Raw genomic sequence first — 18,875 nt, forward strand, 5'->3', positions numbered from 1 at the left:
GACAGTTTTTAGCACTCATGCTACAAGTCCAGTGACAAAGTTGTAAAACATGTTTGCTAATGATTTTTATAACTGAAGGGCAATTAAAATGACACAGAACAATACTGAAAACTGTGGGATACCAATTTTGTCCGACCTGTTGTCGAGTGAGCTGGATCAATAAACAAAAAAGAACATGAAGTGATCAATATAATCAGTTAAGTTGATAAATTAAAAAAATTTACAAAATTTTTTTTTTGTATGAATGTAACACTTAATTCGCTCACTCTTAATGCAACTTTATCTTTTTATTTCTATTTTTTATTTATATGGTTTAATGTAATACTATTATATACAAAACTGACAAACAATAATTGTTGTCTTCTACTTTCAGGTACTAGCGAAAGTAGAATGGTGGAGAAGAGCTCCTGCAGAGCTGCTCTAGTGATTCTTGGTCTGCTTTGTCTCCTCCTCCTCATTGGACTTGTGTCTCAGGTTTTCATGTGTAAGCACCTTGTTTACATCCTGATAAAACACTATCTTTTTTTTTTCTCACCCAGGGAAAGTTGCACACATCACCTGGTGGATGAAAACTCTGAAACTCTGTGTCCGCATGCTTCTTTTCTATGTTTGCTTAAGCTAGTGAACAAATTCTCAACCGATCAGATTTCCTCATTTTGCTCTACTCGTGCGTTGTTGCAGGAAGCACAAAATCCCCCTGTATATGATATCAATCAGACAATGGGGTACTGTTGGGTGATACTGTTTACAAATTTGAATAGTTAGTTTTCCCAACACTTCTTGGTGCACAGAGCTTATTGCACACACAGTTTCATAAATAAGAGAAGCGTGTCATGTCATGTTCAGCTGAGTCATTGCATAATTAAAGGTCACTATATAAAATGCTGTTCGGTGGCAACTGGACTTGCTTTTAAGTTCTTGAAGATATTTCGTCTTCCATCAGAAGGTTTCTTAAAAACGAGGCCATTTGCTGCTGAACAGAATTTTTGAAATAACTGATGAGAATCTTCACAGACATTCAGCTGGTTAACAGTCTCTGTTTTTTATATGCAAAATAGACACCAAAAGGAAGCTCAAAGAAAGAAATAGAGATGGTCCAGTTACAGAGCAGTTACAACAACCTCACCAAAGAGAGACCAGTTACAGAGCAGTTACAACAACCTCACCAAAGAGAAAGACCAGTTACAGACCAGCTACAACAACCTGACCGAAGAGAAAGACCAGTTACAGAGCAGTTACAACAACCTGACTGAAGAGAGAGACCAGCTCAACAAAAAACTGAACAGCATCACCACAGACCTTCAGAGAAAGCTTCAAGGTGATTATTTATGCATTTCTTTTTTCTTGGTGATCTATAATAATCATTCAAAGACGTGATCTCTTTGCAGAACTAGGTTTGAGTCTTTACAGTTTTCATTTTGGGACGTTTCTCCATTGCTCATAAGAAAAAATCTGAATCTACAGTTTAAACATATAATTCTTCCTTTGTCTCAAACGCCTTGTCTGAGGAAGTCAATTCAATCTAGTTTGATTATTTCAGCAACTTTAGTAACATGTACCCATGTGATTGATAGCGATTTTATTTTACTTTAAAACAGGTCTACAGTCCCAAGAACTGAGGTATTTCAGTGGTAGCTTCTACTACATGTCTTCAAGTGAGAAATCCTGGCAAGAAAGCAGAAATGACTGCCTGCAGAAAGGTACAGACCTGGTGATTATCAACAGCAGTGGAGAGCAGGTGTGTGTCCAGAGAGAACCACATTTCATTATTAATTCCACAGACGTGGCCAACAGCATGTAACCTTTAACTTTGTCTTCATGTTGATGACTCTGTTTCTTTCTGTTAACAAGGACTTCATACGAGGATGGAAAAAGCGCACCTGGATTGGACTGACTGACAAACAGACAGAGGGGACATGGAGATGGGTGGATGGGACTGTGCTGACAACCCCAAGGTTCATATAATCATTTTCTATTGACATTGTGTACTGTGGGCAGCTAATTGTGATCAATCACTTGACTAAGTTGCATTACAAAACGTGAGGTTTAGATCACTATCAGGCATGAGGACACCAAAGGTTATGACTGGTGGCTGAATGGTTTAAAAGCTTTTATTTTAGGAGGTAAGGGAAAGAGTTAGAGATTGGGAGAAGGCAACTGGTGTGAGTATGGTTGCTGGAGCAGAGAGTGGCAGTGGGGCAGGTCCTGCGAGTAGGGTCCAGAAATCCAGAACAATATGAGAGTCAGAAAAAAGGGGCAAAGGAGACAGTCAGAGAGAGACACACAATCTAATCCAAAATCCAAAATAGAGTTATCCACAAGGCAGTCAGAGAGAGAGAGAAAGGCAAACAAATCCAGAATCCACAATCTGAAACAGGGTTATCCAAAAGACAGAAAACAGGTCAGACTTACAGGATGGGTGGGGTCGGGGGTGGTAATTAGAGGTAGAGGTGAAAACAGAAAGCTCAATATGGCCATATATGGTCAGAGCAGAAAGAGGAAGGCTGGGGACAGTGACAGTACCCCCGCCCAGCAATCCAAGGCCATCTCACAACGGACCTCCAGGTTAGTCATGATGGTCCCGATGAAAGTCCTAAATTAGGGTGGGATCCAGAATGAAGGGCACCCACAAATGCTGCTTCTGGCCATATCCTTCCCAGTCGACCAAATACTGGCCTCTACAATGACACTTTAACAGCCACCGCACTGTGTAAGGCTCGGAGAGAGTGCACTCACAACTTCTGGCTTGACCCTGGCTGGGCGGCTGTGGCTCAGGAGGTAGAGCAGTCATCCTCCAATCATGGGATCAGTGCTTGGATTCCTGGCTTCTCCTGTCACATGCCAAAGTGTCCTTTGGCAAGATACTGCACCCCAACTTGCTCTCAGTGAGTCAGGTCTGCCATCGGTGTGTGAGTTTGCACGAATGGGTGCATGAGACGCAGAGCAAAAATGCTTTGAGTACCAGGTAGGTAGAAAACCCTGGACATGTGGAAAGTCGGATGGATACTGAGTGGTCTGGGGAGATGGTGGTGCCCAGAAAGAGGAAGGACTCTACAGAGACCTACTTACCAGGGTGTCAGAGAGGATGATGAGTGGGAGCGGGGCCACTATCAGCTACACACCCTTTGGATTGTGGACTTCAGAACTGTTCACCTTCTGTGTCTGTGTCACCCTCTGATTGTGTGTGTTTTCTGATGTTGAACCTTATTTTGGACTGGACACTGAAATTGAATTGTGTTTGCACCACTAGTGTTGTGTACTTCTAACCAACACCCCTAGGAATACTTACTTGTTCACATGGTCAGCCACCACCATCTTTACCTGCCACTCCTAGCTCCAGATTCAAATACCTAGCATTCCCTGTTCATACCCAGCATACTCAACTGTCTCTGTCAACCACTGTCCCTCCAGGCTACATTACCCAGCATCTCCTGCTCCGTTTCCACCATTCAGTCACTGTCAGCTTCCTGTTACACATTGAGTATTTCTCATTCCTTGTTGTCAAGAAGGGGACACAAAAAACTAATAATTCTGTTTCTTCTAGACCCTGAACCCATCTGCCCTTAACCACGTGCCATGCCAGTTCTCACACCTACCTCACTACAACACAGTTTATATATAAGTAGCGCAAATCTAAGTCTCAACCTGCTCTTACTGATTATCAGGATTTGCTTCAATCTTTCTCTCACAGTGTCACTAGGGCGAAGACTGAATACTACCAGGACAAGCTCAGCAACACCACAGACACCAGGAAGCTGTTCTCAACTTTTAAGTCTCTACTCTATCCACCCCCACCTTCACCACCCACCTGTCTCACACCCGACGACTTCGCCTCCTTTTTTACCAACAATGTGGCAGCCATCACCTCCCAGTTCGCTCCTCCTGACAATGACTTCTGCTTACTAAACCCGACAATACATCTCACTTTACATTTTCAACACTGTCAAAGGACAATGTTTCCACCCTCCTCCTTTCAAATTACCCGACCACCTGCTCTCTGGATCCGATCCCCTCTACTCTTCTCTTCTTCAAGCTATTGCACCAACACTAATACAAGCTATTACACAGATCATCAACACCTCTTTCACAACAGGCACCTTTCCCACCTCGTTCAAGCAGGCCTACATTACTCCACTGTTGAAGAAGCCTTCCCATGATCCCTCCCTTGTGGAGAACTACAGACCGGTCTCTCTTCATCCATTTCTGGCCAAGACCCTGGAACATGCAGCCTTCAATCAACTCTCTGACTTTCTTTCCCGGAACAACCTCCTTGATGTCAATCAGTCTGGCTTCAAGAGTGGTCACTCCACAGAAACAGCACTTCTGACTGTTGTGGAATCCCTATGGGTGGCATAAGCTGCAGGTAACTCTATTTTCCTTATTCTATTAGACCTATCTGCAGCCTTTGACGCTGTGAACCATTTTGGCATCTCTGGATCAGCTCCAGCCTGGTTTCATCAACCAAAAAGGCCTCATGTCACACCGCTCTTCAGATCTTTGCACTGGCTTCCTGTGGCTGCAAGGATTAAATTCAAAGCTCTGTCTCTTGCCTACAGAGTGGTTAACTCCACAGCTCCATCTTATCTCAATCATTCAGGTCTACATCCCCTCCCATCCACTGTACTCGACCAGTGGACGACGTCTGGTGTTACCAGCACCACACAGTCGACACCAAGGAATACTGTTCAGCTCAGTGATCCCAAAATGGTGAAATGAGCTGCCTATCTCTGCACGCTCAGCCCCCTCACTTGCAATATTTAAGAAAACTGCTGAAAACAGAACTCTTCCGCATCTTCCTTTACACTTTAAAAAAACAACAAAAAAAGACTTTTCTACTCTTTCGTTCTCACATCTCTTGAAACAGAAACACTTTTTTGATAGCACTTTGCTTTGATGTTTTTTCTCATTGACTTAGATTTTGTTTGCTTGCCTTGTTCCTCACTTGTAAGTCGCTAAAAAAGCATCTGCTAAATGACTAAATGTAAATGTATTTAAAAACACCATGTGTGGTGTCACAGTTTTCCTCATCCTTGAGTCAATTCAGTTAATTTTTTTCTTCCTGATAGGGCCAAAAAACAACAGACAAAGAGGCAGCAAAGTGTGTTCAACGTTTATTGACAACACACACACACACGCTCCCCTTTTTGAATATTATTAAATAAATCACAACTTGACCTCTCCTTCACCTGCACAACACACACTTTTTGCAGTACACAGTAAGACAGGGCAGATCTAAGTGAATATTGCTGAGTAGACATCTTTATTAGTAAGGCACATATTCTTAATATCTTAAAACCAAATGTTTAAATGCAGCATAACCAGACCAACTTTATCCACAATAAGAATGTCCAGCACTACTCATTTGATCTGTTAAATGAATCAATCAAAGTCATTATGACATTCTGAATTTGATTTACATGGTATTTGCAGTATGCATATTTGCTAAGCAGGTGTTACTTATATATTTTTTGTTTAATTTTCCTTTTTTTGTTTCAGGTTCTGGGCAGAGACAGAGCCAAACAACGAACACAATGAAGACTGTGCAGAAATAAGAAATTATGATTCACAAAACAGCTGGAATGATGTACCATGCAACGTTGGTAAATACTGGATCTGTGAACTAAGCCTCAAAAACTAATCTAAACTCACCAGACAATGTTTAAAGGTTTCCCAGTTTCAGTTGAACTTGCAACACAGAAAACACAGTGAAAAAGCTACTGTGGAAAGATAGTGGTACATTAATGGCCTGTAGTTAAGTGTAAATTCTCTTCTTAACATTTAAGGGTCAGTTGCAGTCAGGTGTTGTCATGAAGATTACAACTACAGAGATCTCTATTGGAAACAGTCTTTAAGGATGAACAGCCCAGTCCCAGCCCTATTTTGGCCTCTTTTTTTGAAATTAATATATCTCACCACTGTTCAGTATGCCAATGTTTTGTATCCTTTTTCTCAGCACAACATGGACCTATATGAAAAACTACATTGCACACCTTGCATTTCCAAAAGTACTGGGGTTATTCAAATAATGCAATTATAATATAACATTAAACACGTATTGAGTATACAGGCAGATCATATGCAACAATTTACAACGAGAACATGTGTTCCCATATAGCTTTTTTCCCCTAAGTTCTGTTTATGTAAACAATAAGACAGAACCTAGAAAACAGGCATTACTTTTTCCCTGCCTTGTCTTGCAAGTATATTTTATAAAAGGGTAAAACTTGCATGAAATCAAACTATATAGAATTATTAACAAAATCAGTCACATTTCAATTGTATATATCTTTAATTTGAACTTTGACTGTTCAAAACTGCATTTTAGATATTTTCAATTTAAGTTTTACCTAGTCAGAAATACATTGCAGATATCTCAATGTGAATCCTGTTTACCTTGTATATGTTAAATCTGCTCCCACAGTGTAATGGCTACAGGTCACTGTATGTCTAAAATGGTCCTGTAGTGCCAACAGATGTATCTGTACTTCAGTTGTTTTGCTTCTGACTGCATCTGCAGGTTCATGATAGTTTAACACAGCTATATTCAGAGAGACAGAGCACCTATGTAAACTATCTAAGCTCTTCTGAAAGGAGTGATTAAAAATAAATGCATCCTGTAACATTTTATTATGGCTTTGTTCTCCCCTAATATTTCCATTGTTGTGTTACTGCAATGACGGCGTATTAACTTATTCATAAACAGCCTGAACTTACTTATGTCTGATCGGCAGACATAAGTCCAGTATAATTAGGGTATCTGCAGGACAGACCAGATCTGAAATATGCAGTTACAGGTTTTACTGGTTTTCAACCTGGGACAGCTGGGATCGACTCTGGCATCGCCCCGTGCAGTGGCTATTTTAAATGCTGTTCTAGCATTTTTATTTCCTCGTTAGTTTGACTGTATTTTTGTAATGTTTTTATTCAATAAAAATCAACTGTGCATCCTTCTCAAATTAAGAAATTACTCACTGATTCATTCAGATTTTTAGACCATGCTTTACTTAATTTCTCTAGAGAACATAAATAATCCTCCTGTTACACAGTAGAAATGTGTCTTGCAAAAACAATACATCAATGATCCATAAAATAAACTTGTTAATATTTAAAATCCAAATATAATGGTCAAAAAGGCTGATTGAGCCAAAACTAACTGCACGGCAGCCTCCTTCCATAACTCTGCTGACCCTGAACTTTTTACATCAGTATTCTTAATTACAACACTGGGAGGTGCACGTCAACCATAAATAATAATGTCTATCATCCTGTTCTGGAATCATACCAAACCGAATGAGAAATCCTTATTTAATTTACAGTATTCACAACAATTCTAGTGTGTTAGTCTTAATCATTTTATACCGGGTATAGTTTGTAGGACACTGCCCATGATCCATGAATTGCAGAGTGCAGAGTCACACACAACCAGTACAACATCTCCACTTTCTTTAGCTGTAAACCACTTTTGAACAGTTCTGCGGGTAAAAGAGGTTGTTTCTTCATCAACAACAAATAATTTGGAGTCAGTGGCTCAAGGTCGTTGGGGTCATCTGAAGTTAGCTCTAACTATGAGACAAGTAAAGAATAAACCAGGCCCAAAATAGTCAAAACCTACATTACTAAAAGATGTGCTTTGCTACACTCAACAGAGTTTGAAAGCACTTTCCAAATTGTAAAATTTGCTTTTGGAAGCCAGTATTTCTCCTGTAGTCTTACTTTGATACTTTGATATGTCCTTTTATGTTCATCTGTGAACATTATCTATTGAGATATCTACAAAAAGCTAAATTAATCTATTAAGTGTCTAATTTGTATTTACATAATCTGTAGTTGTGTGTAGTTTCTATTCTGTCCAGTCCTTTATGCTTTATGATTTATTTACATGCTTGTTTTTTTGCCTCACATATTACATTTTACAACACATTTTAGAGCAAAAGAGGAAGGTACTTTAATGCATCAACATATGCACTAGGTTAAACAGGAAAAAGTGGTCACCATACAGGAATTTATCTCACCAGACCTTAGTTTCCCGTTTAGTATAGAATCACTTGTAAGGACAGCAATTTGTAATTGTAGAAGCAGACTGTTAAGATGTTGAAGTTCTCGGGCACTTCAAAACCGGAGTCATTAACATGCAGTAAATGTATATTTATGTATAATTAATTTTTCATAAAGCGCCAAATATAATTTATATATTACTATTATAACCATATTATTAATTATGCTGTAACAGTTACACACACACTCTAACTGGGCGCTCCCCTTTTTTTATCATTGAAAATAAATCACAGATTGACCTCTCCTTCACCTACACAGCACACATTTTCTGCAGTACACAGTGCTGATCAAACTAGGTCAAGCTGGACTTTTTCAGTTATGCTGGATGTCTTACTTCTACTTTTGTGCAATACCGCTCATGTCATCTCTCTATCTTGTCATTGAACATATGATTAACAGCCACAACAGATGTTATACCAGATGTTTAAATACAGCTTAACCAGACCAACCTAAGAGCCAAACAACAAACTAGGTAAAGACTGTGCAGAAGTAAGATATTATATGGTCTGCACTTATATAGCACTTTTCTACCTAGCTGGTACTCAAAGCGCTTTACACTGCGTCTCGTTCACACACATTCACACACCAATGGCAGAGCTGCTATGCAGCTGACCTGACTCACCGGGGGCACCTTGGGGTTCAGTATCTTGCCCAAGGACACTTTGGCATGTGACGTGGCAGCCGGGAATCGAACCACCAATCCTGTGATTGGCAGTCAACTCTACATATTGAGCCACAGCCACCCCCACATTATGATTCACAAAACAGCTGGAATGATGTACCATGCAACATTGGTAAATACTGGATTGATGAAAAAGGCTCAAAGACTAATCTAAACTCACCAGAAAATGTTAAAAGGTCGTCGTCGTCTGGTGGTACCAGCACCACACAGTCGACACCAAGGAAAACTGTTCAGCTCAGTGATCCCAAGATGGTGGAATGAGCTGCCTATCTCTGCACGCTCAGCCCCCTCACTTGCAATCTTTAAAAAACTGCTGAAAACAGAACTCTTCCGCATCTTCCTTTGCACTTTAAAAAAAAAAAATAATAATAATAATAATTTCTACCCTTTCTTTCTAACATCTCTTGAAACAGAAACACTTTTTCGATAGCACTTTGCTTTGATGTTGGTTCTCCTTGACTTAGATTTTGTTTGCTTGCCTTGTTCCTCACTTGTAAGTCGCTTTGGATAAAAGCGTCTGCTAAATGACTAAATGTAAATGTAAATGTAAAAGGTTTCCCAGTTTCAGTTAAACTTGCAACACAGAACACACTGTACTAAAGCTACTGTAGAAACATAGTGGCACATTAAAGACCACTGTACAGCTGATTTTAAAAAGGATTTGGTTGCAGCTACTGGCTGGATTCAAATGCTTCCCCTTTGGCTCAGACTGTGCTGCCAGGTGGCAGAGAAAATGGTTTAGTCAAATTAATTGATTTTTTTACAACTACAGTGATCTCTAGTGGAAACAGCCTTAAAGGATGAACAGACCAGTCTTTGGAACTCTTAACTAGTATTTAAATGAAAGCAGGCCTCATGGTACACATACATAAATATTTTGCTTTGTTCATTGCTTTAAATGCAAAAAAGATAAAGACAGATGTGTATTGGCTTGGAGTGTTAACAGGTTGAACAGCAATAACCTCAGGCAAACCTTTCCTGTAGCTGTGGACTAGTCCTGCACAATGTCCAGGAATAATTTTGGACAGTTCCTCCTCAGAGAACTGCCTCACCTCAGAAATATTCTTAAGGTTTCTGGTTTGAACAGCATTTTCATTGGATTGAGATCTAGGCTTAAACTGGGCCACTCCAATGGTGGATTTTATGTATAGATTATAGTGAGAGGTAAATTTGTGTGCAAACAGACCCTCTCAAAAATGATCGGCTGCACTAAGAATTAAAACAGACTGTCATTCTTTCTGCTGCAGCCAGGTTCTTTTCTGGTCTGGACAGTAGAAATGGGGACAAAAGTTTTGCAAGTTCAAATCAAGCTTCAAATGGTTGCAATGTGCAGGTGTTGCTGTTTGGCATCCAGAACAGTGTGTTTCTATTTCTCAGTAATTCAGTAATTCCTGCATCACTCAGTTATATACATACAGTATTAGACATGTTTGATTAATGATTGTTTTTAAACAGACTAGGGGAACACAATTATATAAATTATTTGTGCGTTTGGTAATGGCATGAAAATCAAGGTAAATATGGACTGTTTGTATACGCGTGCTGTTTCCTAGCACATGCCATGTCAAGGTGGGCAGTCATCTGCCTTGACCAGTTGGCGCGAGTTGACAGTAGAGAGTGAAGAGGATAGTAGATAACAACAAGCAGCACACAGGACACGATCTGGTGTCAGCAGCAACTTCCTGGTGCAACCAGCCAGGAGGACCTGGAACACCCCCACAGATTTTGTATCAATTGACTGCTACTAATTCGAATGTTAGGGAATCTCTACAAAGTTAGACTGTCTCATGTCATAAGGGAGGTTATTCCAAATAAGTGGGGGATAGCAGGAAAAGGCCCTACAGCCTGCTCACGTCTTTTTAACTCTGGAGACAAAGGCATGATTTAAGGTGTCAGCATCTCCCAGGGACAGAGAAAACTGAATTGTAGTTATGTTACATGGGTGAAAGCAGGAATTCTTAGTGATATCTTTAATGTGATATTGGTGTTCAAAAGAGAGGCAAGGATCAAATATGACTCCAAGATTTTAAGAGGTCAGGTTCTGAGAAATTAGACAGTTGTCAAGGGTTATGACATCATATAGTTTGGTCTATCAATAAAATATATAGAGAAAAAAGGAGAGGGACGAGTACTGAGCCCTGTGGTACTTCAAATTTCACAATACTACATGTTGACGGGACATTTTAAGAAACATATTGTGTGTTCTATATTGTGTGTTAGATAAGTAGGATTTTAGCTACAAGAGCCAATCCACAGACATCAAATTTTATTTTCAGGTCAATCTAGGAGTATACAATAATCTGTCTGTATAAAAAACTGTAAGTAGAAGGAGAACATAGTAACAAGGTGACAAGTGGATACGGTGTTCAAATGGAAAAATAAAGAAGTAACATGAGGTCAAAAACACAGCTGGAATTTTATAAGAAATCTTCAGGATCTCAGGATATCAAATTATGATAATATGTATATATGCAAAGTAAGGATTTTCTGGATGAGTGCATGTGTAGTAGTAATAATGATAATTACCACTGTAAGAAAATATCCTAATATAAACAGAAATGTCTTTAGTCTTTTAGTTTCTCATTTCAATTCAACCTGACCACCATTTCCTGTCACAAGAATGCTTTGCTTCCTTTTTTGTTTTTAAACTTCCCATTTTCATAACAGAAGGTCAAACCAGCAGCAAACTGAGCTGGTAGTACATCATGGATGAAATTAACATTTATGCCAATTTAGATAAGGCATCTGGTGATTACATCAAGTGGAAAAGGGAGACGGATGGTTCAGAAAATATTTATCAATATGAAGATACATGTCATACTGGGAAGAACTGGAAAATCAGAACTGGACCTGCACTCTCAGGTAAGGTGCATATGCAAACAGATGCAAATATACAGTTAAAACATTTTTCATTTGTAAGGGGATCCATTTACCATGAAGTAGTATATGTTTTTGTCATGGTTGTGGATTTAGGACCAGATTAAAATGCCAGACACTAGTAAAATGAAAAAAATAAATTTATTGACAAAGTAAATAGTAGAATGGTTAGGGGGTTAGGCTGGGAAAGCGGAGAACAAAAACAAAAATGAAAAATGGTACCATGGAGAAACATGAGACTTGAACCCAAACACTAGGCAATTAGCATATACACAAGGCAAGGCTAGACAGCAGTGACAATCTAGCATAGTGGTGTAGACTGGCAAACTACACACAGTACACCAAAATGTTTGTGCATTGTGACATTTTTCTTTACATTTTTATAACAAAAATTATGAGAAGACTCTTCTCAGCACAACATGGCTAATACAACAGTTTCTTCTTTTCGTTGAACAATCCCAATCACAGTCCCTATCCAAGCACTGAAGGTTGTTTTCTTACATGGATCCATTTGCACATATAAATCCTTTCTGTTTCCATGCTTCTTTCTCATCTTTTGCTTGGATCAAGTCCAGCTACGACACAACCTCAGCTATGTACACAACTGACAAACTAGAAATCAAGCCCAGATTCCAATGCCACGTTTGGCATCTACAAACGGGAAGTTGTAGATCAGATATTTTGGCAAGCAAAAATTCCAGCCCTGTGAATTTTTATTATTTCTGTTGAATATCAATGTATTTGCCACTTTGTGCTACTCCCATAGTCAGAAGATGACAGTGACTAAAACTAAACTAAAAATTCCTATCAAAATTAACACTGCTAGAAAACAGACACCAGGACTGGCCACCCCTGCTGTAAATGTTTCTTTTGTTAAAGGCCAATGGCCACAGAGATTGAAGCTTTAGGACTCTGCTACAAGACCAGCGACAAAGTTGTAGAATATGTTTGCTAATGATTTTTATAAATGAAGGGCAATTAAAATCACACAGAACAATACTGAAAACGTTGGGATACTATATATATATATGTCTAAAATTTTGATAAGAACATTTCTGTAACAAACTTCTCAGGACCGCTAATGAGATTAATAAGGCAGTAGTTTATTTTCTCCTGCGCAAGGGAGCATGTGTACCTCAGCACAGCAGCTGACACAGGCATAACTCAAAGAATCTAACACATACAGTTCTTTTTATGGATTTTAGATGGGTGGGAGATAAAGATGGGAAATTCGATTCTTTTCAGATTGTTGACTCTCGAACAGTAAGTTGCACGAATCATTTTGTTCATTTTACAACAGGTGGCGCTGTAGCCCTCTTGTGGGCATTGTAAAAATGGCCGCGTTTCTCAAACACTATATACTGATGACAACATGGTTTGCTTCAGCTGACAAAGGTTCTTTCTCAGTCCACAGCCCTGTAAATGAGCTACAGGTGTCATGTGACAAATGAACGAAAGAACGATCCGTAAGGATCCGTATGACCGAAAGAACTGTAGTGCTTGCTGCTCGCCAGAGAGGCTGAGTGGCCTGGCGCACAGTTGAGTGAATCGTGAACTAATCATTTCTATTTCCTGTCCTGCTGACTGAGTTTTTGCAGCTGCTGCCATGTGGCGAGAAAAGGTACTGCATGAAAATGAACAAACACTATCTGACTCCCTAAGTTAAAAGTCTGGTGCATCTCACAAGGGCAAAGGCAAGTTTCACAAGAGTCACTTTAAGTTATAACAAATTGTAAAATAATAACTCTGTACAGTTTTTCTAAAAAACATGTCAATTAGACTGATAAAACATTTAATTCACTCACGCTCCAAGCAATTTTATCTTTTTTTACTTGCTCCATGGTTCAACGTACTACGACTGTACACAAGACTAAAGACAAAACTAACACACAGCAATTGTTGTCTTCTACTTTCAGGTACTGGGGAAAGTAGAATGGTGGAGAAGAGCTCCTACAGAGCTGCTGCAGTGATTCTGGGTCTGCTTTGTCTCCTCCTCCTCATTGGACTCATGTCTCTTGTTTTCCTGTGTAAGCACTTTGTTTATATCCTGACAAAACACAGTGGGTGTTGTTGGCTAATAGACCCCAAAAAATGCTGTTCATTGGCAACTGGATTTGGTTTTAAGTTAATGAAGATATTTTCACCTTCCATCTAGAAGGCTTCTTAAAACAAGTCTAGTTTGTTGCTGTACAGGATTTTGGATAACCATGGATGTGGATAAGAATCTTCACAGACATTCAGCTGGAACAGTCCTCTGTTTTTTATATGCAAAATAGACACCAAAGGAAGCTCAAAGAAAGAAATAGAGATGGTCCAGTTACAGACCAATTACAACAACCTGACCAAAGAGAGAGACCAGTTACAGACCAGTTACAACAACCTGACCAAAGGAGAGACCATACGACCATAAACAACCTCTGAACAAGAGAGAGACCAGTTACAGACCAGTTACAACAACCTGGGCAAAGAGAGAGACCAGTTACAGACCAGTTACAACAACCTGACCAAAGAGAGAGACCAGTTACAGACCAGTTACAACAACCTGACCAAAGAGAGAGACCAGTTACAGACCAGTTACAACAACCTGACCAAAGAGAGAGACCAGCTCAACAGAAAACTGGACGACATCACCAAAGACCTTCAGAGAAAGCTTCAAGGTGATTATTTATACATTTCTTTGTTCTTGGTGATCTATGATAATCATTGAAAGGTGTGGTCTGTTTGCAGATTCAGAAGTCACTAGAACTTCCCTGGACATAGCTCTTGTTTTAACTAGATTTGAGTCTTTACAGTTTTCATTTTGGGACATTTGTCTCTATTGCACAAGAAAAAATCTGAATGTACGGTTTAAACATTTTAATTCTTCCTTAGTTTCAATCGCCTTGTCCGAGAAAGTGAGTTTAATCTAGTGAGACTATTTCAGCAACTTATTATCAAACTGAAAGTCTAAACATATTTTAGAAAATTTCAAATCTAAAAATTTAAACAGGTGTTTGTAACATGTGCCCATGTGATCGATAGCGTGATTGTTGCAATTTAACTTTTCTTTGAAACAGGTCTACAGTCCCAAGAACTGAGGTATTTCAGTGGTAGCTTCTATTACATGTCTTCAAGTGAGAAATCCTGGCAAGAAAGCAGAAATGACTGCCGGCAGAAAGGTACAGACCTGGTGATTATCAACAGCAGGGGAGAGCAGGTGTGTGTCCACAGAGAACAACACATCATTATTAATTCCACAGACGTGGACAAAAGCATGTAACTGTTAACTTTGTCTTCATGTTGATGATTCCTTCTGTTAACAAGGACTTCATACGAGGATGGAAAAAGCGCACCTGGATTGGACTGACTGACAAACAGACAGAGGGGAAATGGAGATGGGTGGATGGGACTGTGCTGACAACCCCAAGGTTCACATAATCTTTTTCTATTGACTTCCATTCCCCATTTGTTGATACATTGTTTTCGTTAAGGTGGTATCGATCTGTCTCTGCATCAGTCCCCTGATGTATGGGATACAACAGCAACCACAGGTTATTGGGATCTTCTATAGTCAGTGGACCGTTTTGTACGTTGATGCTGGTGGCAGGCTTCCTTTAGCTTGTCTCCTAGCTTACTGAAATCATCTGTAGGAAACATATAGAAAGGCATAATTATCTGTACAAGGGTGCAGCTGACCGGCCAATCAGGTGGTAGCTTTCCCCTCAGTTTCATGTCTCCACACAGCCACCAGAGGTCTGTCCTCGCAAACATGTGATTTATGAACCAAGAGGCAGACAGATTTCCATACAGTGAGAATGGTTAGATAGGTGACCCGGCCGTCCACTGGATTTATGATTTATTTATTAGTTAGGGAAAGTGTGTCTGTGACCGATGACACCAGTTTAATTTTGAGCTTCCTTTGCCAATCTCCCTGTGATGGTGATCTGAGTGATGGCATCTTTATTTTTTTTAGTTTTATCAATAACTTTCCAGTCCAGTTACTGTTGCAATTAAGGGGTGGTAGTCCTTAAAATTCCCTTTTGCACATACTTTTCCACGCATTATGGATATGCTACTTTGGCCACAGCCAAAGGGTACTTTGAATCAGTATTCCATAATAGATATTTCCCATGCAGGCACAGAGGACCAGGTATGTTAGGAGCAAAATTAATCTTCTTGTAAGTGCAGGTCACTATTTCACATAAGTTTATTTCAACTGAGACGTTGGCATTTTTTCTTTCTGTTATTATAATCTCTTCATCAGTTCTCAATACTTCACCAGGTGCCACTCTGTTTGTCTTTAATACCAGATGTTGGGCATCACACGGATGATAGGTCATGGTTATGGTCAATATTATGAAACAAATGGGTGCCGTTGGGTACCATTGCCCAATGGTCCCTTTTCTCATATACGTAACATACTCCATCCTCTCCGGTTTGATATCTACCTCTACCTTGTCCTCTTCCTCCACTTCTGCCTCTCATCCCTACCTACCTAGGACATTTATTAGTGCCGTTCGCAACATACACTGTGGCTTCACTCGCTTCCACAATAAATGTTTGAACATTTTTTATTTCGCTTTCTGTCTTTAAAACGACATTCTGCATCTCGTGCACAATCAAGAGTGTTGGTGATTTGGACTGTATGGTTGTTTGACCATATGTTTTGTCACAAAACAGAGAACAGAATCTGGGTGTGGGGTGGAGCTGGTGTGAGCAGGGTTGCTGGAGCAGTGAGAGGCAGCTGAAGCAGAAACTGCTGGTGACAGTGTCAGTAAGAGAGATACGCAATCCAAAATCCACAATCCGAACAGGAACATTGGGCAGGTGAAATGGAGGGCAAATAAATACTGGAGATATACAGCTCCAAGGCCAACGATACCTGCAGAAAAGAGAGCAGGAGACAGCGAGGAAGAAGCACAACTACGGGAAAGAGAAGACACAAATGATAAAGTTGGTTCTGGAGGAGTGTCTGCAGTACACTGCACACATGTTGAACATCTCTTAGACTTAGAAAGATCAGCATAATGTCCTACACAAGACGAATTGATCGATCTCCTCATACGTCATTGATCAGGTTTTGAAATATCGTTGGTGCATTGTTAAGTCTGAAAGGCATAACCAGGTACTCGTAGTGTCTTGTAGTGACCAACCTTAACCACGATAAGAATGCCCAGCACTACTCATTTGATCTCTTTAATAAATCACTCATCATTATGACTGTGATTTGATTTACATGGTCTTTGCTGTATGTATATTTGTTGAGCAGGCATTTCTTATATATTTTCTGTTTTTTGGTTTCAGCTTCTGGGCAGAATCCGAGCCAAACAACGAAGGAGATGAAGACTGTGCAGAAATAAGACATTATGATTCACAAAACAGCTGGAATGATGCATCATGCAACATTCGTAAATACTGGATCTGTGAAATAACCCTCAAAAACTAATCTAAATACACCATACAATATTGAAAGATTTCCCAGTTTCAGCTAAACTTGCAACACAAAACACACAATACTAAAGCTACTGTAGAAAGATAGTGGCACATTAAAGACCACAGTACAGCTAATTATAGATGGGATTTGGTTTATGTAAAATCTGAAAGGAGTGATTAAAAATAAATGCATCCTGTAACATTTTATTATGGCTTTGTTCTCCCCTAATTTATCCATTGTTGTGTTACTGCAATGACGGTGTATTAACTTATTCATCAACAGACTGGACTTACTTATGTCTGATCAGCAGACATAACTCCAGTCTAATTAGGGTATCTGCAGGACAGACCAGATCTGAGATATGTAGCTACAGGTTGTACCGGTTTTCACCCTGTGACAGCTGGGATCAGCTTGTTTATATTCAATAAAAATCAACTGTGTATCCTTCTCAAAGAGAAGAAATTACTCACTGATTCATTCATATTTTAAGACAATGCTTTGCTTTATGTAATTAATTACAACACTGGGACGCGCACTTCAACCTTAAATAAGAATGCTTGTCATCCTGTTCTGGAATCATACCAAACCAAATGATAAATCCTTATTTAATTTACAGTATTCACAGCAAACGTAAAGTATGTTATGATGACACCTGGGTCTTACATTCCCAGCCCTATGATTGAATATGGAGCAAACAACAATTATTCAATTTTGACTTACACATTAATGCATTAAATTAATTGCTTTCTACAGCAAACAAAGCTCTACAGGTCTAGTGTGTTAGTCCTTGTCATGAATTGCAGGGTACAGAGTCACACACAAGTACAACATCTCCTTTAGCTGTAAACTGTAGTAGAAAATTTTCCTCTTCCTCTATATATTGCTCAATCTTAGTAAACTTCAAAGAAGGACTCAGTGTGATGAACCATCTCAGTTTAATGCGAGAAAACACCACAATCATGTAAATGTCTTCTGCTCTACCTCTCTCTAACCCTCATACTTATACTTCTCAGGTCTCCCTCCACATAACATTCCTAAGGCACTAAAGACATAAATTCTTCTACATATAGGCTAAATGTTTATACCATAAATTCCCACTACAAGTCTGTGTTTCTTTACTCGTGACCTTATGACCCAGAACTCCTTTCCTACCCATGTCCTATCTATGAACCCTTGTCCTGTCTAATGTCTCCTATCTTCTTTCATACTGAAGTTGCTCTTTTCTCCTACATTTCCTCCCTTTTGACACAAAGTGTCAACACAAAGAGCAACTTCCACCTAACACATGCAAGTAACCATACAGCTTATAATGAAATAAGAATGAACAAAAAATATAAAGGAACACAAAATAAAGTGATACAATATAATGATCAGAATAATATAAACCCAAAATAAAAATAAAAACTTAGCATTCATTCCTCTATGTCACTTTCACTAAATGGGTTTTCCGGGGCCCATTCAGACACAGCATTGATGTTTAAGGCATTAGTATCTGTGGAGTTGGTTGGTACTTTTACATAGAGTGATGTTTGCTCTTGACCAAGGATTCCTCCTATCCATTTATATATAAGAGCTCGCATGCAAGTGAGTGAACAAGTACAAAAACATATCATAAGTCCAAACACAACAACAACAGGAATTAATAGTTGCACAATTCCAGCAACCCAAGGACCAAAATTGTCTATGAGCCATTTGTTGAAACTAAAACCTGCAGATTCAGAAGGACCAAAAGCATCTCGGATCTTTCCTAGTGCTGTGATTACACTAGTGATATTATCAGAGTTATCAGGAATGAGAGTCACACATGCCTCTCCTGTTAAGTTTAAGGTTAGGCAGATACCCCCAGTT

The 18,875-nt window shown here is 39.3% G+C and overlaps 1 protein-coding gene and 1 pseudogene across 3 annotated transcripts in view; both read left to right on the plus strand.

The window, feature by feature from the left end:
• LOC113161705 (CD209 antigen-like protein C) overlaps nt 1-6,950 on the plus strand; it is a 47,745-nt gene extending 40,795 nt beyond the window's left edge. For 2 of the 3 annotated variants that reach the window (XM_033325909.1, XM_033325908.1), the window contains exons 5-6: nt 1,852-1,955; nt 5,497-6,950. In XM_033325909.1, the coding sequence (XP_033181800.1) occupies nt 1,852-1,955; nt 5,497-5,638 (246 nt within the window). In that variant the 3' untranslated portion in view covers nt 5,639-6,950. Of the gene's footprint in view, nt 1-1,181; nt 1,319-1,598; nt 1,739-1,851; nt 1,956-5,496 lie in introns of those variants that run through there. The other variant, XR_004463372.1, reaches the window with a different exon arrangement.
• Nucleotides 6,951-11,579: 4,629 nt separating this feature from the next.
• On the plus strand, nt 11,580-16,590 carry LOC113161703 (annotated as a pseudogene).
• Nucleotides 16,591-18,875: the final 2,285 nt, after the last annotated feature.

This window comes from Anabas testudineus, chromosome 1 (genome assembly GCF_900324465.2).
Source record: "Anabas testudineus chromosome 1, fAnaTes1.2, whole genome shotgun sequence".
In the NCBI taxonomy this organism is placed as follows: Eukaryota; Metazoa; Chordata; class Actinopteri; order Anabantiformes; family Anabantidae; genus Anabas; species Anabas testudineus.